The 18,850-nt window shown below is 51.8% G+C and overlaps 3 protein-coding genes across 9 annotated transcripts; 2 read left to right on the forward strand and 1 right to left on the reverse strand.

The window, feature by feature from the left end:
* The first annotated feature begins 4,043 nt into the window (after window positions 1-4,043).
* TYROBP (transmembrane immune signaling adaptor TYROBP) lies at window positions 4,044-6,698 on the forward strand. Of its 2 annotated transcripts, none has more exons than XM_017667484.3 (5): window positions 4,044-4,199; window positions 4,586-4,612; window positions 4,764-4,898; window positions 5,082-5,128; window positions 6,467-6,698. In XM_017667484.3, the coding sequence occupies exons 1-5, from the start codon at window positions 4,139-4,141 to the stop codon at window positions 6,530-6,532; spliced, it is 336 nt and encodes a 111-aa protein (XP_017522973.1). In that variant the 5' UTR covers window positions 4,044-4,138; the 3' UTR covers window positions 6,533-6,698. The 2 variants fall into 2 exon arrangements, with proteins under 2 accessions (XP_017522973.1, XP_017522974.1); XM_017667485.3 differs by having other exon boundaries at window positions 4,045-4,199; window positions 5,085-5,128.
* A 145-nt stretch (window positions 6,699-6,843) lies between these two features.
* HCST (hematopoietic cell signal transducer) lies at window positions 6,844-10,118 on the reverse strand. Of its 3 annotated transcripts, none has more exons than XM_073225712.1 (5): window positions 10,097-10,118; window positions 8,232-8,398; window positions 7,813-7,836; window positions 7,208-7,339; window positions 6,844-6,991 (listed from the first exon to the last, which is right to left on the reverse strand). In XM_073225712.1, the coding sequence occupies exons 2-5, from the start codon at window positions 8,272-8,274 to the stop codon at window positions 6,951-6,953; spliced, it is 240 nt and encodes a 79-aa protein (XP_073081813.1). In that variant the 5' UTR covers window positions 8,275-8,398; window positions 10,097-10,118; the 3' UTR covers window positions 6,844-6,950. The 3 variants fall into 3 exon arrangements, with proteins under 3 accessions (XP_073081813.1, XP_017522980.2, XP_017522981.2); XM_017667491.3 differs by lacking the exon at window positions 10,097-10,118 and adding an exon at window positions 9,249-9,400 and having other exon boundaries at window positions 8,232-8,327; XM_017667492.3 differs by lacking the exon at window positions 10,097-10,118 and adding an exon at window positions 9,249-9,355 and having other exon boundaries at window positions 6,844-6,988; window positions 8,232-8,327.
* On the forward strand, window positions 9,334-16,518 carry NFKBID (NFKB inhibitor delta). 4 transcript variants are annotated; one of them, XM_037021695.2, is made up of 12 exons: window positions 9,334-9,717; window positions 10,968-11,068; window positions 11,265-11,325; window positions 11,761-11,978; window positions 12,204-12,394; window positions 12,475-12,580; window positions 12,698-12,844; window positions 12,961-13,012; window positions 13,096-13,244; window positions 14,671-14,787; window positions 15,097-15,261; window positions 15,877-16,518. In XM_037021695.2, exons 1-12 carry the CDS (start codon window positions 9,432-9,434, stop codon window positions 15,928-15,930), a joined length of 1,647 nt encoding a protein of 548 aa, XP_036877590.2. In that variant the 5' UTR covers window positions 9,334-9,431; the 3' UTR covers window positions 15,931-16,518. The 4 variants fall into 4 exon arrangements, with proteins under 4 accessions (XP_036877590.2, XP_017523017.1, XP_017523016.1 ...); XM_017667528.3 differs by lacking the exons at window positions 9,334-9,717; window positions 11,761-11,978 and adding an exon at window positions 10,330-10,587; XM_017667527.3 differs by lacking the exons at window positions 9,334-9,717; window positions 11,761-11,978 and having other exon boundaries at window positions 10,596-11,068.
* The last annotated feature ends 2,332 nt before the right edge of the window (window positions 16,519-18,850 follow it).

Here is an 18,850-nt window from a genome sequence, read left to right on the forward strand (position 1 = left end):
TTTGCAACAGACCATCCCAAAATGCAGTGACTTAAAACAGCAGTGATTTATTATTTCTTATTCTGTGAGCTGACTGGGAGGTTCTTCTGCTTCACGTGGTGTTGCCTGGGGTCACTCAAGTGGCTGCATTGGCTGGTGGCTGGCATGGTATGGAAGACCCAAGATTACTTCTTCCATCTGCCTAGGACCTTGGCACTTGGTGCTGGCCGGGGTGCCTTGATCCTCCACCATGTGGCCACTCTACATGGGTCTCATTTTCTAGGGCCTCTTTGTGTGACCTCCTCTCCAGGAAGGGAACTTGGATTTTCTTACAACATGGCAGCTGGTTTCCAAAAGAGTCAAAGGGAAAGTTGTGAAGCTTCTTAAGGCGTCGGCTCAGAATGCATACAGCAGCACTTCCACTGTGTTTTTAGTCAAAGCAAGTCGCAGGGTCAGTTCAGATTCAAGGAGAAGGAAAATGAATTCTCTGCCTCCCGATGAGAGGGACAGCGTACGTCTATTGGGAAGAAGAAATTCTTGGTGACTGTCTTTGGAGACTACCTGCCTCGAGGGGTGCAAACAAGGTAGAAGTTTCTCTCTCACATGCAGTCCTGGACTGACGTGGCTCCTCCAAGGTGATGGGCACTGAGCCTCCTATCTTGTCGCTCTTTCATCCTTATGATGCTTCCTCATCCACTTGTTCCAAGAGGGCCCCTCCCACAATCAGATTTCAGCAAAAGAGAAAATTGAAGGAGTAGATGTACCCTTCCACAAAGACTATGACCTACAAATTGCCTGTTCACTTCCCACACTGCCCATCAGCCAGAATGAAGTCATACGGCCACTCTAAATGCAAATGAGGCCAGGAAGTACAGTCTTCAGTTTGGTGGCCAGATGTCCTGCTAAAAATTCCATGGAAGAAGGAGCCAGGGAGATATTAGGGGACACTAACACTTCTTATTTGCCAAGTGATTAATTCAAGAAGAAATAGTGGACATTGCGGAACACCCTTAAACTTTAGCAGAGATGAGGAGCCATGTTTAATCCAACCTGTTGCCACTCATGGTTATTTAGTCCCATATCCAAAGAATATTTATTGAGCATCTCCTATGTGTGTTGGGATTACAGCAGTGAATAAGCAGAAAGGTCCCTATTCTCATGGAGTTCCATTCTAGAGGAAGTGGTAGGCAGTAGAAATGTGAACACATAAATCAGAGAATTTCAGGTATGACAAGTACAGGAAGAAAATGAAATGGGTTGTGGGAGGTGACTTTAGCAGTGGTGTTCAGGGAAGGCCTCTGTGAAGCTGTGATATTTACGCTGAGACCTGGAGGATGAGAAAGGGCCAGTAATGCAAAGACCCTGGGAAAAGCAGGGGGAACAGCAGGTGCAAAGGGTCTGAGGTGACAATGAGCTTGACTTATTCGAGAAACATCAAGATGGCCAGTGTAGCTGGAGGAGGGGAAGACAGGTAGGAGGGGAGGACAGAGGGATTGGTGGGTTTTTATGGGAACATATGTTTTTAATTCTCTTGGATAAATGCTTGCTTCTGTTGAATTGCTGGGTCTCTGGGTAGGTGAATATTCAACTTTATGAGAAACGACCAAACTCTTCCAAAGTGGATTTTTTTACATTCCCATTAGCAGTGTATTAGATTTCCAAGTGCTCCACATCTCTGCTGACGCTTGTCAGGGTCAAACTTTTTAATTTTAGTCTTTCTCGTGGGGATGTAGTGCTCTCCCATTGTGGTTTTGATTTGCATTTCCCTAATGCCAAAGGATGTCGAGCACTTTTTCACATGCTTAATTGGCCACTCGTATCTTTTTCTTTCATTAGGTGTCTGTTCAAACTTTTGGCCATTTAAAAAATTGATTCTTTGTATGATTTTTCAAAAAGTTTCCTCTGGTAGCTGTGGAGAGGATGGGCTGTAGGGGGCAAGTGGAAGCAGGAGAGTGGGGAGTGGCTATAGCTTCTCCACAGGTGAGCTTGTCCCAGGCTCAGCACATTGCCTGCTTTCTGGGGAAGTGCCTTCCCTAACTCTTGGGCTGCTGCCAGGGGAGATTGAGACACTTTATAGATGTCATCGGCATGGGAGCAGCCCTGCTTCCTGGATTCTGGCACTGGAGGGGATGGTGCCCAGGGTGCCCTCCAGCTCAGCCTTCTTTCACCCAATGGGGGGACCTTATCTGCCCATGGAGCAGAGACCAGTCCAGGCTGGCAATCTGTGGTCTGCATACAGTCATTCTGGTTGCTAAAATACTGAAATATTCACTTCTGGTTGGTAGATATCCTCTACCCCACATCCCACAGATATATCTGCCACCGCACAAATCCGTCCCCTTGGGACACCTCAAACTGCCCCACATCTCAGCAACTAAAAAGGGGCTCCAGGACTCTGACCCAACCTTACAGCTGTGGCTGCTCATGCAGATGGTACCTGAATGTGTTGGCTATTAGACTGGATCTGGGGACAGCCGGGGTCTGGCTGAAGTTGGGAGGTTCACATCAGGCAGCTGAGGGCTTGAGGGAAGAGTTGTATCTAGGAGTGCCCAGAACTGGAGGCTTGAAGTACTAATAACAGTGACAGTAATGATTAACATTAACATTCATGGAGTAGATACAGGGTGCCAGGCAAGCATTAGTCTAAAAGACCTCACAAACTTCACAAAATGCAGACCATACAGCAGCCTGGCCTCTGTTCCTGTCCCAGGACCCACAGTCTGCTCCATGCCCAGCCAGAGGGAGCCCTGAACACCTGAGTCAGATGGAGGCCCTGCTGGCTAAGAGCCTCTTCTGGTCAGGATTGTCCCTGGCTCTGTGGCTTCAGCCGCCGTGAGGCCTGGCGCGCTGGCAGGACCTGCAGGGCCTGTGAGGTCTGTGCTCACTCCAGACCTGGTGGTGGGGTGGCGGTGTGTTGGTTCTTCAGCACCAGGGCTCGGCCAGTGCGTGGGCAACAGCTGCCATTAGCATCCAGTGCTGCCCTGGCCTGGACTGGGCCCTGAACGTCCCCGACTCCAAATCCCCTCCCCCCACAGATGGGCCACGCTGTGCCTGTCCCATGACCAGCATCCAGTTTCCCCTTTTCTCTCCTGAGCCAGGCCCAGGGAGCTATGGGGTGTGACGCCTAGACGGGGGAGGGGGCTTCCTGATGGTGGCCCGTCCCTCCCCAAGTGCTGCAACCTCAGGTTCCTCCTTCCCTTGCCCCAGGCGGGCTCCTGCTGAAGGCTAGAAGTCCTGTCTCTTCCTGGGTGGCCTTCCCCAGTCCTCACTTCCGCCTATTTCTTCATTTGTTGGGGCAGCCCTGGCCTGCCCAGTGGTTGCCACGTTGTTGGCCACCTGCCTCACCTCAAACCCCACCCTGTGTCTGTGCCTTGTGCATCTGTGTGGTACTCTATCCCTCTCCCTCTTTCTCTGCCAGGCCATCGCTTTCTCCTTCCCTGTCTTTCATCTCTGCTCTTTTTTCTTTCTCTCTAAGGGTCAACTCTCTGTCTTTGGGTCCTGGGTTCCTTTCCCATCTTTATTTGCTGTGTGACCTTGGGCAGATATCTTTGCCTTTCTGTGAAATGAGGAGTGTTGTGGGGTTAAATGAATTACTTGTCGTTAGTGCCCATATACTGATAGCTTTCTTTTAATATCCTGCGAATATTACAAGGTTCTGATTATTAAATAATTATAGCTGGTGCTTATAAAAAGCTAACAATTGTCAGATCCTGTTCTAGAAATATTAACTCGTTTGATCCCCACAAAAACCTATGAAGTAGTACTGCTTTACCCCCCATTTTACAGATGAGGAAAAAAGTCCAGAGAGGTTGAGTGACTTGCTCAAGGTTGCCCAGCCAAGAAGACACAGAATTGGCTTTAGTCATCATCAGCCTCTGACCTTCCGGTTATAATGTCTGACCCCAGATTGAGAGTGGAGACGGAGTTGCCATGTGTATCCTTTGCCCTTCCTGTCCAGTCACTGGGGGCTACAGCATGGCCCCGGGGGTGTCTGGGCCTTATTCCTTCTGGTGTTATCTGTCTCTGTCCCTCCTCCCCTATTGTCCCCTCCTCCTCCTCCTGCCACCACCCACCTCAGACTTCCTCCTTCACTTGGTTGGACGCTACACCACATCCCACTGGGCCTTGGACTGTGGGGTCCAGCAGTGTCTCCTGCGTCATGGGGGAACGTGGACCCCCTAGCAGGCTCCTGCTCCTGCCTTTCCTTCTGACTGTGGGTGGTGAGTTTGGGGCTTCTGCAGCTCCCTCCAGAGTCCCGGGGCTCAGTTTGGGGCAGGGCAGGGAGAAGGGTGGAGAGACCTGAAGGAGAGGGTTGGGATGCAAGCAGATCCCCAGCACCCTCAAGCCCTATGGATCTCTCCCAAAACCCGAACCCCCAAGATTTGGCCCCCGTAGAAGCAGGGGGAGGAGACTCTAAGGGTATTGCAACAGGACAAGTCAGTGCAGAAGTAGCACAGTCCAGTGGCCTTGATGCCAGCCCGCAGGTCCCACTAGAGGTTGCTTTTCACCCTTGCTTCCTGGCTGTCAAGACCGACCTTCCCCACCTTCTGTGCCCACTCTCCAGTCATAGCCCGTGCCTCAGTTTACCTTCTTTTTCTCTCCTCAGGTCTCAACCTTGTCCAGGCCCAGAGCGGTAGGCCTAGATCCTGCAAGCCTCTTACCTGTCTTCCAAAGACATCCCCATCTCTGTCCCTTCCTCTATCTTTCCAAACCTCCCCCACTGACACCTCTTCCCAATTCTCAACTCCTACTGACCTCTCCTGACCCCTGTGCCACATTCCCAGAATGCAACTGCTCTGTGGTGAGCCCTGGTGTGCTGGCAGGGATTGTGCTGGGAGACCTGGTGCTGACCCTTCTCATCGCCCTGGCAGTGTACTCCCTGGGCCGGCTGTTCCCTCGGGGGCGAGGGGCTGTGGAGGGTGAGTGGGGCTGGCAGGGGATGGCCTGGGACACTCTGAGGACTAGCCTGGATGGGAGGGGTAAGCTCCCAGGTCACAACCATCCAGAGGACAGTGATGGAGGGGTTGATTTTGCATCAGCAAAATGGCCCTAATTTGCCGCCTTGTCTGTCCCTGCACCCTGTGCCGCTCCCTTTCCCCCAGCAGTGACCCGGAAACAGCACGTAACTGAGACAGAGTCGCCTTATCAGGTGAGAAACCAGCTTCTTTTTCACATCTCACTCCTGACCAGTGGGTGTCTCTCTTAAACACCCCCAGTCCCTTCACAACCCAGACCCTAAAGCCACTTTCTCAGGAGCTCCCTGAACGCTTGGAGACTACTGGGGCATCTGTCGAAAACTGCTTTCAGTGATCAAACAGGACTTGTGTTCAGCGTACAATGTGTGAGGAAATAGCCTGGCCTTTGCAAAGGCCAGTGCAGACGTTCATCAGAGGGCCGGCTCTGGATTGCTCTGGAAAAGCCTGACCCAGGGCAGGCTGATTTCTGGGAGAAGCTTTCACAGGGGCAGAGGATATAATGCAGCTCTAGTCTGGCAACTCTAAAGGGAGGAGTTCTGGAATTGGACGGAAGGGATCCAGCTTCCCTTTGAGAAGCTGACAAAAGCTAGGGACTCCTCAGAAAAATCCACACCCACAAATTACGAAATTGTCCATATAATTTAGGGGTGGTATGAGGATCCTTGAAACCTTTCTTAAGGACCATGATGCAGATAGAGGTGTCTCTAGCTCTGAGAACCAAATGGAAGCCAAGCCGACCGTTTTCCACAAAGATGCAGACAAAGACCCATCATTGGTATATTTCAGGGATTTTGCCTGAGGGCTGCTTCTTGGGGCCATAGACCCTCCCACAGTTTTGAGCCCTGCTCTGTGAAGTCTGTTTTACATCTGCAACCAGCTCTGTTTTGCCCCACTTGTGGATAGAAAGTCTCTTTATAAAGCGTAAGAATCTTGAGTTTGATTCTATGAGGTCCCAAAGACTGAGGGGCTTTCTAGTTACAGGGGGCAGTGAAATTTTAGGGCAAGCATTACTTTAATTTTTCATCTCTTCGTTGGAATTAGTTGAGCATTCATATGGGCTGGATGCTGGCCCACAGCAGCAGAGCTTATGCCCCAGCTGGGGAGATGGACTTGAAGCAAATTACCAAGATCATTTTTGGGAAGCAGTAAATAAAGCAAGCTAATGTGACAGTGACTGAGGTATAGGGGGAAGAAAATATAGATGGGGAAATCAAAAAATGCCTCTCTGAGGAACTGATAGTGAGCTGAGACTTGAAGGGGGAGAAAGAACCATCCTTATAAATATATAGGGACCAGTGTTCCAAGCAGAGAGAACAGCGTGTGCAGAGGTAAGGAGGCTGTGGCCAATGACAAGGCAGAGGAGAGGGGAACACTGAAGGTACTTGAATAAAATCCAGATCTCTTCCATGGCTGCAAGGTTGAAGAAACTGCCAGGGGATTTGCAGGCCAAAGGCTGGAGTTTATTGGTGGACCCCTTCCCCTAACAGTTCGGACACTACCCATCCCTTTAGGAACTCCAAGGTCAGAGGTCAGATGTCTACAGTGACCTCAACACACAGAGGCAGTATTATAAATGAGCCCAACCCATGGCAGTCAACAACCTGATGCCTGGATCCTATGACTCCTGATGCCTACCCACCACCCTACTCCTACTCTCACCAAGATGCAGATCCACAGAGTGCTCTCCCTGAGATATCAGACCTCCCTCCACCATTGCCCCCAAATAAACACGGAGCACAAAAACACTGTTGAGTTATTTCAGATCCCTGGACTGAGGGGATGGGGATATGCGGGGTTCTGGTGGGTTGGGGGTCATGGGCCCAGAAACAGTAAATGGGAGGGAGGCTTTGAGGACCCTAGGGTTCCTTGAGGAAGAATTAGAACTAGAAAGATTTTAATTGCTTTATTCCAACCCTAAGGTGGGAGGGGGTTTCTTGTGCCACCACACATAATCCAGGATGAGAGGGTTAGAAGTCAAAGGTCAGTTACAGGGGGTCAGCCCCTGCCAGGCATGTTGATGTAGACTTTGCCATCTTCTGGGGGTGGGGGAAGAAAGCACATGAGGCCTGACCACCCACATCCCTACCTCCCTGGGGACCCCCTGCCTCAGGGGTTTCCTCAGGAGTTCCCCCAAGCACTGCCCCCAGGGTTTCCCCAGCACCTCCTCCAGGGCTTCCCTGGGAGCCCCCTTCCTGGGGACCTCCTCCCTAGGGACACCCCCCACTCCAGTCCCACCCCGCTCCTGCCCTCACCTTGGGTGGGCCTGCCACGGGGGCGTGTGCACACACACACCACAGCCACAATGAGCAGTGACAGCACAGCATCAGCAGCCAGGAGGCCAGCCAGGAGTGGCAGGGACAGGGGCCCACATCCGGAACAGGAACCTGGAGGGTGGGAGTCAGGACAAGAAGGCTGTTGAGGGGTGGTTCCAGATCCTTGAGGCTGTGCTTTGGGCAAATGGGCAGAGGGAGTCCCCAAGGGGCATTCTAGATTCCCTGGAGTTGTGCTTGGGGGGTGAAAGGGGAGACAGAGACCCAGAGGGAGGTGGGGGTATCCCAGCATATTGAGGCATCCTGGGTTTTGGGCATGGTGGGTGCTCCCAAAAAGAGGCTAGGGGCAAGGGGGCAAGACCCTGGGGCCTCAGGTGGGTGATGAGGGTGGTAAGATAGGGACACGAAGAGGGCTGCAGATCCTCTGGGGGCTCCAGTTTGGGGATGAGAAGTGATGGTGACCTGGAGAGTAACTGGGGGTGTCCCAGGACCTCAGGCCATACGGTGGGTACCAGACGGAAGCAGTGCCCAGGATGGCATGACAAAGGGGAAGGATTTCTCAAATGACAAAGGTGTTGATTTCTCACCTGGGGTTATCTGAGCTGCAGCCACTTAGGAAAGAGAGGGAAGGTGCATCAGCGGGTAGAGGTGGTTCCTAAAATAGGGTGCAGGGAAAAGAGGTATCCTGAGAAGTAACCTCCCCTCTGGAGATACCAAATGAAACAGGCCAGATGGGAAGCAGAGCTCCCAGAGAAACAGAGACAGGAAACCAGGGGCAAAGGAAGAGACCCAGCAGTGAGAGGGGAAGATTAATAGGCAGCCACTCCAGACACAGCTTCCCTCCCCAAAGAACCAGGGCCTACACTGAATGTATCTCCTGGAAGGAAGGGGCCCTGGGGGAAAGACCTGCCCTCAGCACCCCTCCCTTCAGAAGCCATCCAAGCTGCCCCTTTCTCAAATACTCTGCCTGCCAGCCCCACCCCCACCCCGTAAAGGCTGGCTTCACCTGGGAGCAAGAGCAGAAGCAGGATGTCGCCTGGAGGGCCCATGGCGGGATGGGGGCTGGAAGGGGCCTGGTAAAGGGCTTTGGTCCAGAGAAGTCCTGAGGAGCAGTGGGGGTGTAGAGAGACAGCAACAGCGGATGTCACCCTGCTGCTGGCAGCCACCTGCTTCCTGTGTATGTGCGTGGGAGGGAGAGAGGTGGTGAGTCCCTATGACTACCTTTGGGGACAAACTCGGGGGAGAGTAAGAGGGACCAGGAAGGCTGCTATGATTGTCCAAGTGGGAGGTGACAGGTGGACCAGCATATGGGAACTGGGGAGATTCTGGAAAGATTTAGAGGTACAGCCAACAAAATCTACAGATGGAGTGGATGTGGGTGCGTATGAGAGAGAAGGACCCAGGATGGCCAAAGCTTCTGGCCTAAGCAACTTAAAAAATGAAGCATCCTTTGACAGAGATGGAAAATGAGGGGAAGCAGATTTAGGGCAAAAGTGTCATAGCTGGGGCACCCTGAGTTGGACAAGTTAGAGGACAGGTTGAATGACCACAGCTGCATCCATGAATTCAGGGGATCAGTCTGGTCTGGAGATGTAAATTTGGGGTGTGATGGCTTTAAAGCCATGAGACTGGATGAGATCACGAAGGAAGTGAGTACAGAGGAGTGACACATACCCCCCACCCCCACCATGGGTGAAGAGGAGGAAACAGCTAGAGAAACCGAGAAGGAGCAGCAAATGAGGGAGGAGAATGAGAGAGCATGGAGTCTTGAAAGCAGGGGAGCAATATGATTAATGTGATCACCAAGACAGGAACTGAGAATAAGCTGCCTGCCCTGGAATGTCAGTTGGCTTGAAGGCTGGGAATTCCTATCTGGTTAGTTCACAGCACCCAGCAAAACGCCTACCATGCAGTAATAAATGATGTTTAATGATAAATGAAGAAATGACAACTGACTTCTGTAAAAGGAGGAGATGATGTGGGGAAAATGGAGAAATTTTGAGTCCATCTATATCATTCTTACCCACAGACCTTTCCTCCCGCCAGACCAGGAAGTCCAGACCTCCACCCCTTCCTAGCCAGGGCCCAGGAATAGAGGCCACCTGCATGCACCCCCTTGGTCAGAGCCAGAATTCCAGGCCCCCAGTGCTTTGCTCCATCCACTAGGTAGTCCACTACCCCAGGCTCCTTCTCTCTCAGAGCAGAGATGGGGCATCCAGCTCCCTCTCCAGGGAGACCCAAGAGTAGGGCCCTGAAAGTCAGCCCCGCCCATTCAGAGCGGGGTTTGCTTAAGCGTGACGCGGGGACTCCCGGGCCTGTGGGCGGGGCCCTGACTAGGACTGGGCGTGGCCAGAACTCCAGTTTAAAAACTAGCGGGGCCGCCGACCCTAGATCGGGGACCCGGCGGCGGCTCCGCGGGGAAGCAGCGAGGCTGGCGCAGCGCCGAGGCCGGGGCCCTGGGGGCCCGCAGTCCGCGCCACGGAATCCCCGAGGTAATGTAGGGGTGGGGAAGTGAGCTACGCTCGGCCCCCTAAGAGTGAGGGTCTGGGAATCTGAACTTCAGGCCCTGAAGGACGGAGCTGGAGCATCAAGTCCTAGGTCCTGAGAGTGAGGGTACCCGGTATTTGGAGGGGCCCGGGGATCCGGAATCCTGAGTCCCGGGAGTGAATGGGCTGGGAGTTCGGAAAGAACGGGCTGGCGGCCCGGACTCCTAGCTCTAGAAAGAGCGGATTGAGTCCGTGGGGGCGTGGTTGTTTGAAATCTGCCCCTGGTCTCTGTGGGGGCGGTCCGGTGCCTGGCCGCAGGGGTCCCTGCTGGCCTTGACCTTGTCCCCGCCCTGGGATTTCCCGAGTCGCCACCCGTCCCGGGTACCCGGCCTAAGCAGGAATTCCCCGCGTGCGGGGATTCCACGAGCACCACGCTTGGCCGCGCGCCCCGCCTCCGAGCCGGACACCTGAGGCGCACCACCCGGAGAGGAAGGGGTAGATGGAAGATTCCCTTGGGTGAGCGCCGTGACGTCAGCGCGTCGCGTCTGGGCAGTTTCCGAGACGGCCCTCCCCCGCTTAACCCTTCCTCCGCCGGAACCCGGGCTCGGAAGGGTGAGGGTTGAGGGCTCGGACGTGCGAACGAAGCGATTGGAAACTGGGACTCCCAGGTCCTGGGGAGGAGGAGGTTGAGGGCCCGGACTCCTGCACTCCTGCGGGATGGGGCTGGACTCCTGTGCTTGAAGGGATGGCCGAGTTTGGATCTCCCAAGCCCCAATCAGCTACGGGCCTATTGATTCCTCGGGAAGAGGGGCTGGGACTCTAATCCCTGGTTTCCCGTGGAAAGAGTTTCAGATCAGCTTCTAGGGCAGAGAGAAGGTGGGAACCTGGATGTGCGTTTCCAGGGAATGATGCCCGGCGATCCCCGAGGCTTTAGGACTACGAGATCTGGGGGGTGGGATTTTTCACGGAAGTGGTGGTGGTGGTGGGTGCAGCAGAGGGGCGCCCTCCTCCTCCTTCCTCAGTTTCCACGACGCTGGTGGAAAGTTGGGTCAGAGGGGAAAGTGCGGAGCAAAGGGAAGGAAACGGCGGAGGCGGGCGCCGCACCCAAAATCTTAGCTTGGCCTTGGAGTTCTCAGGTGGCATCAGTGTGCCAGTTTTTCCGCGCGGGAGGGCGAAGAGTGCTCCCAAAACCCCTCCCCGGCGCCGTCTAGTGACTTGAGGACGCCTGATTACTTATTTTCCCTCTCCTCCTGCAGTGAGCCGGAGTGAACGCAGCCACTGCCCATCACAGACCGTGAAGAAGCTCCTGGAAGAACAGAGGCGCCGCCAGCAGCAGTCTGACGCTGGTGGGGTACCGGTGAGGCCCGTAAAGCCCTGTAAACTACAACTCTCATGAGGCTATGGCCCGTTGGGCAGGGACTTGCAGGTTTACCGGGCCCTCAGGGCTGATGAGAGATGAAGTCTTGACTTAGATGCGCTATAGGTGGGGAATGGATGCTGCAGAATCTGTCAGATAAATTCAACCTTGTTCTTTTTTGTTTCTGCTTCTGCAGGGACAGTTCCCGCTGCCTCTGGCCCAGCCCCTGACCCCATCTGTGAATGAGGGTGAGGCTGGTAAGTCTGGAAACTCACCTAGTTCCCTCAGCAACCAGTCCCAGTTTCCCTCAGGGACTCAAACATCCCAACTCTGAGTTTGGGAACTAAGGAGTTAGTCCCTCATTCTTGCTGGGACCTAGTAGAATTTTGATCTCCCAGTTTCCCTTGAGCCCAGCAATCTATGCACATAGTCCTTTGGTGTCACAAGCACCCAAGGTTCCCAGCCTTTTGGTGCTCTAGGAGTCTAAGCCCTCAACCCTGCAGTGTCCCAGGAGTCCAAGCTTCCAACCCCTTGGTGTCCCAGGATTTAAGATCCCAGCCCCACGGTGTCTTAGAAGTGCTAGCTCTCAGTTCCTTGGGTGACTCCAGGCCCTCAAACAGGTCCTCCAGCCTCAGTCATGACTTCCCCAACTCTGGTAACAGGCCTGGTCCTGCGCCTCCTCTTATATGCAGGCCATACTCACTTCCCAGCACATCAGGAGACTGTGGGTTCTGGACTTGGCAGCCTGGCCCCCACCACAGCCTTTCCAGACTGGGACCCCAACACGCATGCTGCCTGCACAGACAGCCCTTATTCTTACTCTGCTTCTGCTGCTGAAGGTGTCCTGACTTCTGACTTCTACCCACCCTTGGACTCAGGGTGGCCATGTCCATTTCCCCTGGGGATGGAGGTGAGACACAGAATGGGAACAGGATGCTGAAGGGCCCCTAAAATCCCAGTTGCCCTTTTGCTGGATTAAGATCCCATTCTTCAGATGGGCAAAACTGAGGCCCAAAGGTCCAAGGTCACTTGGCATAGATGGGATGCAGGTGCTGTGTATGTGTTTGTGTGTGTGGTGGGTTGAGAAGAGGGAATCCTCAGCTGACTAGCTGTCCCCACTGCTTGTACCCTTCAGGAACCCTTGGAGACCCGGCTTTATACAGAACCTTCCCTGCCACAGGCAGGATCCTGGAGAGGTTCTGGACTCCCGGCAGGACCCCCACAGTTGACTCCTGTGGTCCCTGGACCAACCCTGGAAACAGCCCGTGCTCACATGCTGGCTTTGGGGCTACAACAGCTACTGGCCCAGGATGAGGAGGGAGACACGTGAGTATAAGGTCATGGAGTCTGAGAGTTCCCGGCTCAGCTGGGATGCTATGCTCACTGCGCCCCCTACCTGCTCTCAGGCTCCTGCACCTGTTTGCTGCTCGAGGGCTGCGCTGGGCGGCGTATGCTGCAGCTGAGATGCTCCAAGTGTACAGACATCTGGACATTCGTGAGCATAAGGGCAAGGTGAGGGTCAGGGGCCTGGACTCCCAGACCTGAGGGCAAAGGGTCTGGGGGCCTGGATTTCGGGTTTTCAGAGCTAGGGGCCTGGGGGCTCAGACTGACCTTTTCTGCCCCTTGCAGACCCCTCTCCTGGTGGCTGCCGCTGCCAATCAGCCCCTGATTGTAGAGGATCTCCTGAACCTGGGAGCGGAGCCCAATGCCACTGACCATCAGGGACGTTCTGTTTTGCATGTGGCCGCTACCTATGGGCTTCCAGGAGTCCTCTCGGTATGGCCAGCTGGCAGGTGGGGTGAATGGGATGGACTGGTTGCCCAGATCCTGGCTTCTAGGACTAGGAGAATTAGAGAGATGCTAATCCATCATTCTGCTTATCTTCCTCCCAGGCTGTGTTTAACTCAGGGGTTCAGGTTGACCTAGAAGCCAGAGACTTTGAGGGTAAGTTGGGTGGTGGGCAGGACAGGTGTGGCAGTGGGGTTGGGTGCTCCAGATGCAGAGTCCTCACTCTTTCCATTCTGCAGGCCTCACCCCGCTCCACACAGCCATCCTGGCCTTCAATGTTGCTATGCATCCACCTGACCTATGTCCCCGGGTGCTAAGTACCCAGGCCCGAGACAGGTTGGCTTGTGTCCAAATGCTGCTGCACATGGGTGCTGATCACACCAGCCAGGTGAGCTGGGCCATGGGCAGCTGGCCCCTAGGAGGGTGTGTGGTAGGGGGGCACTTGGATGTCCAGGTGCTCCAAACAAACGCTGAATTTGTTTCTTCCCAGCTGTGTGACCTTGAGCACAAAACTTCTCTGTGTCCCAGTTGTCAACTAGGAATAATATTACAGATCTTAGCTTATATTTATCAAGTACTTCCTATTCATTGAGCACTGAAATTCATGGATTAGCTAATTGAATCATCACAAACAAGCTTTGGCTTGTGTGCTATTATAATTTTCTCTGTTCCTTGATAAGGTAACTGAGGCACAAGGAGTCAAAAATCTTATAGTTTGTGAGAGACCCAAGTGGTCTAACCCCAGAATCCAGCTCTTAGCAATCATATTATACTTCCTTATCCTGACAACAGCCTCCCAGGCTGGCTGAGAATTAAACAGCCGCTTACTGTTTTGTTTTGATTTTTAGTTAAAGAATTTTGAACACAGATAAAGTACAGAAAATAATGTAATGAATTCCCTGTACCCAATAGCCAGCAACTCATAGCCAACCCTGCCCCATCTATTCCTCCACTTTCCTACATTGTTTTAAAGCAAATTGAAGCATATAACTATCTATAAATATTTGTTTTTTTAAGACATAAGAACTCTTTTAACATCAGCAACACTATTCCACCTTAAAAAAATTAACAGTCTCATAATATCAAATATCTTGGCTGTGTTCAAATTTCTGTTTGGCTCTCAGGTGACATTTATTTTTCATTTAAAAAAATGAAACAGGGATCCAAATAAAGTCCACATACTGTGATGATATGACATTTGAAGTCACTTTTCATTTAGAGCCTCCCCCTGTACCTCTTTGTCTTCTCTTAATTTATGTGGTGAGCCAACTAAGTTGTTTTGCCCCATATTAACACATACAATTTTTGATCTTCATGATCATTACAAACTCTTGAAAGGCACATAATAAAGTTCCATTGTGGGAAATGTCTTTGCTTCAAAATATGAAGAGAACAACTCAATATGGAAGTAGATATAGGCTTAGTTTGTACACTGATTAATGCTGCTCAGCTCCCATCCTCGTAGATCAAGTATTGTCATTGTGGGATGTGGGTGCATTGTACTCTGCTCAAAAAAATACAGGGTGGCCAGGGTACCTGCTAGTCCAAAGAACTCCTTTGGAAGATTAGATAAGGAGCCTTTTCCTCAAAGGCACTTGGGCCTGAAAATTGTCATAATGTAGAGTCGTGTGATACTTACGATGTGAATGACACTCTCTTAAATGTGGTACTTTTGTACAGTCTACAACACAACTGTATAAGGCATCCTTGGGTATTTCCAAAGGACAGACAGGGTTTCTAAAGGCCCTTTGGTTCCAAGCGAGGGGGCCTGGGTGTGAGGACTGGCCTGACCTCTGCTGTTTCCCTCCTTACAGGAAATCAAGAGCAACAAGACAGTTCTGCATTTGGCCGTGCAGGCTGCCAACTCAACCCTGGTTCAGCTGCTGCTGGAGCTGCCCCGGGGAGATCTGAGGGCCTTTGTCAATATGAAGGTGGTGTCTAGGATGGAATGTGCAGATTGTGTGAGATAGGGTGGCGAAGGTCAGGGGCATGTTGGGAACGTTGACGGCTCTGGCTGTGGAAGGAATAATGTATGGGACATGGACAGAGACTGTGTAGGATGTGAACATGAACTGGGGGGATGTATAGAACATAGGCAGAAGGGTGTGAGGAATGTGGCAGTGGAGGGGTTCTGGGATGTGAATAGTCATATGGGATGTGAAGGCATAAGTGTGGGTGATGTTGAAGGCTCAGGCCAGCTGCATCTGAATCCTTATCAGTCCTCCCCACATTGGCCCCAGGCCCATGGGAACACAGCCCTCCACATGGCAGCTGCCCTGCCCCCTGGACCGTCCCAGGAGGCCATTGTGCAGCGCCTGCTGGCAGCTGGGGCAGATCCAACACTGCGCAACCTGGAGAATGAGCAGCCTGTCCACCTGCTGCGGCCCGGGCCGGGCCCTGAGGGGGTAAGCACTGAGCCCACCCTGACTGTAGGGGGGGGTCTCTGACCTAATAGGGTGAACCCTGAACCCACCCATTCCTGACTTCAGAGGGTGACTTACAATCTCAGAGGGTGATCTTGACCCCTCCCTAACCCTGACTTCAAAATATGACCTCTGACCCATGTTTGATCCCTTACCTTGTAATGGTGATTTCTACTTTGACCCTGACCTCAAAATATGACCTCATGTTAACCCAGAATCCTGACCTCAAAGTGTGAGCTCTGATCCCAAGTGTTACCTCCAACCTCCTACCCCTAACCTCAAGTCCTGACCTCAGAGTGGGACTTCTGACCCCTGTGTGTGGCCTTTCTGTTCCAATCCTCAATGATAACCCCAAGATGGGAACCCCCAATCAGAAACACCTTTCCCTTCATCCCCAGTTCTGGCTGCTGGGCTTTTTCTCAGTTTATGAACCCAAACCTTCACCACCAACCCCACATCTTGCCTCAGCCTCTGACCTTCAAACCCAATCCACTCCACTCAGCTTCTCGTTTCTAGCTGCCCACTTCACAGGCTGTATCTCCCCTACTGCTTCTTCCATCCACTCAGACTTCTTCCCCTGCTTTGTCTTGTCTGCAGCTCCGGCAACTGTTGAAGAGGAGCCGTGTGGCACCCCCAGGCCTGTCCTCTTAGGACTCAAATCCAGAACCTGGACTGATTTTCCAGTCCCCACCGTCCTGTGGGACAGCCAGCGTATGCTAATATTGCAAATCCATGATAATATATGTGGAATGTCCTGCCATTGGGGTCTTACATTAAAACCCCAAAATGGCCACTGGGGGGTAAACAGTCCCCAATATTTGGGGTGGTGCGATACCCCTTCCCCACCTACAAGGAGCCCCCTTGATGATTTCTGTGAAATTGAGGCCCCTTGATTGTTTCTGTGAAACACCCTGGACCCTTTCCCCTCTGGGAATTTTGGGGTCCCCTCCCTTAACTGAGCTCTTCACACCTGGAACTCCAGATGTGATTCCTCTACATGGCACTTGGGGCAACCCAAAACAGCTCCCAATGTCATCCCAGTAGAGCTCCTAAGATGACCCCTGACCCACACCCTTCAAGTCCTTAACCTGAGACCAGAGGGACTTGCCTAGATTTGAGTCCCCAGGTCCTACTGCTTTCTAATTCAGAACCCAACTGGGCCCATGTCCCAGATCTCAGCATTTCCAGTGAATTCCTCCCCTATCTGAAACTCCCTATTAAACTCAATTTGGACTCGAATGGTCATTGTCTAATCTCTGGGGGCATTGGTACAGGGAGTAGCTGGGGTGCCTGGCCGAAGAGTCGTGTGTGGATGAATGTGCCCAGGTGGGGTGTGTGGTGGGCACTGTGGGTGCCAAGTTCCTGTCCTGTCACCACCTGATCAACACCTGGTGGTCTGCCAGGGCCAGCACACAAATCTTTGCCTGTGGACATTATCAGATCACTGGTGCCCACTCTCCCCTCAGTATGAGTGTGGCAAGGCTTAAATGTCAGAGTTTGCCACTTTCCACTCCAACAACCCTCACCCAGTGACTGAAAGGAGATGGTACATAAACGCTCCAGGTCCCTCACCTCTCTGTGGATAACTCGAAAGTGCATGCTCTGCGTGGGCTCTCAAAATGCCCCAACGGATTTGAGCCCCAGTTCCCTGCAGTGGTTCTGGCTTGATAAGATACCCTTCTGGCTGCTTTCCCTCTTCTGCCTCCCCTGCCAATGTTCTGCAGCCCTTCCAAATAATTTTATTGTCAAATCCTTGCCTCAGTGTCTGCTTCTGGAGAAACCCGAACTGAGCCAGAAGACCTCCACAGTGCCCTCTTCTCATAATTGCCCCACAGCCTCTGCTCTGCCCTTCAGCCCAATCTCATGTCCCAAAGAGGCCTCATCCTAGAAAGCCCTCTGACCCACTGTAGTCTCCCACTGCTTGGAGCCTCTTGTGGACAGCAAACCAAGCACACTTTGAGACATGCACCAGTGTCTCCCTAAAACTTCAGGCTTAATCTGGGCATTCTGCATGTTCATGACTGCAATCTGGGCAGGACACAGCCAGGCAGTTTTCTGCTTTGGTTGCTCATTTGGCTGCAGTTAGTGGAGGGCCCGTTGGGTTGGACAGCTTCACTCACATAGGTCTGATGGCTCAGCTGAGGTGGCCAGAACTGCTGAGTGGGCTAAGCATCTCTCCAAGTTGTCTCTCCAGAAAGGCAGGTAGATCTCTTCACATGTGGCTCCAAGACTCTTCTGAGAGAACAAGCACCTGCCTACATCAAGCTCGCTGACATCCTAGTCATGTGGGCAGGCCCAGAATCAGTGGGCAGGAAGAGGGCACCACACAAGGGCTTGAATATTGGGAGGAGAAGTCATCAGAAACCATCAGTGTAGTCTCCCACATCAGCTGCCCTGGAGCAGCAGATATGGGGTTTTCTGTATATTCATAGTGGCAGATGACCCATGAAGAATTCATAGGAATGTGTTGTATTTCATTGGTTCTAAAAAGAACTTAATTGGATTTCATCTTAACAGTCAATTGTGTGGCATAGTTTAATTTCTGTATTTTTTCCTGTGTGATACATAAGAGAAAGATATTTCTTATTACTGGTGGCATCTTAGATTCTTTTGACATATAAGATGTATATCCTGACATGTATCAACACACACATGTGCACACACACACCAACATGATAAAATGTCTCTAAGAAACTTCACATTATTAAAAGAAGAATTAAATTGTTTTCAATGGGAATTGAAGGGTGGCTTAAGGGCACAAGAGCATCAAATGATCAATAACAAAGTTATTTTTCCTGCTGGAAATTCAATAACAGTGTTTAAAAATTACTCCAACTATTGCCATTAAAATGTAAAACATCATTAAGGAATCACACACTGAGCACAGTGAGCAAAATGGTATTTCATTTCCTGTCCACAGGCTTGGAGCTCCTTACCCATAGTTAGCCTGTTGGTCGCCCGTGGCTGTGAAAACACAAAAGCAGCTTTTTCCCCTACCTGTGGAGCTAGGCATAGATTTCTGTTAGGATTGTGAGTACAACTGAATGTATAACCAGTTGATCAGAATGACATTGCAAACTGAGTTGTCCAATGAAGCTGTGGCATTATATCCAACTTGCATTGGAAAAGCATCTTCCTTCCAATACCTACTATATGAATATACATTCTATATGAATATACATGACCTGTATTTACATGTGTATATTATAAAGAGCCACTGTGAGCTGAGGCCCTTCAAGTAAATTAAAATTGGGTGTTCCCTCCTAAACCATCTGTCAGATAATCCTGTTATGCTGACATTAGAACATGACACATTACTGCCTTCTGCTGGGAAATTGTGGTAAAGATGCACATTTGCGATGTCTAGGTGGTGACTCACTTGTAATTTTGTAGTGCACAACCTGAACACCATCTGGGACAAGCTTGAATTATTAGGACAGCAGGTGAGAAAAATGGCCAGGTGTATTGGTGCTGGAGCCATGGAACCTGGGCTGAATCCCTAGCTCTGCCCCTTCCTAGGTGCTGACCTTGGGCATGTGATATAACTTCTCCTTAACTCCATTTCCTAACC

Source organism: Manis javanica, chromosome 17 (genome assembly GCF_040802235.1).
Source record: "Manis javanica isolate MJ-LG chromosome 17, MJ_LKY, whole genome shotgun sequence".
Lineage (NCBI taxonomy): Eukaryota > Metazoa > Chordata > Mammalia > Pholidota > Manidae > Manis > Manis javanica.

Bases quoted from the DNA above. Each gene is read 5' to 3' on its own strand.
- NFKBID (XM_037021695.2), top strand. From the start codon at position 9,432: ATGGGGCATCCAGCTCCCTCTCCAGGGAGACCCAAGAGTAGGGCCCTG. The intron at 9,718-10,967 runs GTAATGTAGGGG...CTCCTCCTGCAG, and splicing joins CGCGCCACGGAATCCCCGAG to TGAGCCGGAGTGAACGCAGC. The intron at 13,013-13,095 runs GTAAGTTGGGTG...TCCATTCTGCAG, and splicing joins AGAAGCCAGAGACTTTGAGG to GCCTCACCCCGCTCCACACA.
- TYROBP (XM_017667484.3), top strand. From the start codon at position 4,139: ATGGGGGAACGTGGACCCCCTAGCAGGCTCCTGCTCCTGCCTTTCCTT. The intron at 4,200-4,585 runs GTGAGTTTGGGG...TTCTCTCCTCAG, and splicing joins TTTCCTTCTGACTGTGGGTG to GTCTCAACCTTGTCCAGGCC. The intron at 5,129-6,466 runs GTGAGAAACCAG...CCATCCCTTTAG, and splicing joins AGACAGAGTCGCCTTATCAG to GAACTCCAAGGTCAGAGGTC.
- HCST (XM_017667491.3), bottom strand. From the start codon at position 9,333: ATGCAGGTGGCCTCTATTCCTGGGCCCTGGCTAGGAAGGGGTGGAGGT. The intron at 8,328-9,248 runs GTAAGAATGATA...ACTGCTCCTCAG, and splicing joins GCGGGAGGAAAGGTCTGTGG to GACTTCTCTGGACCAAAGCC. The intron at 7,837-8,231 runs GTGAAGCCAGCC...CTCTTTCCTAAG, and splicing joins GCTTCTGCTCTTGCTCCCAG to TGGCTGCAGCTCAGATAACC.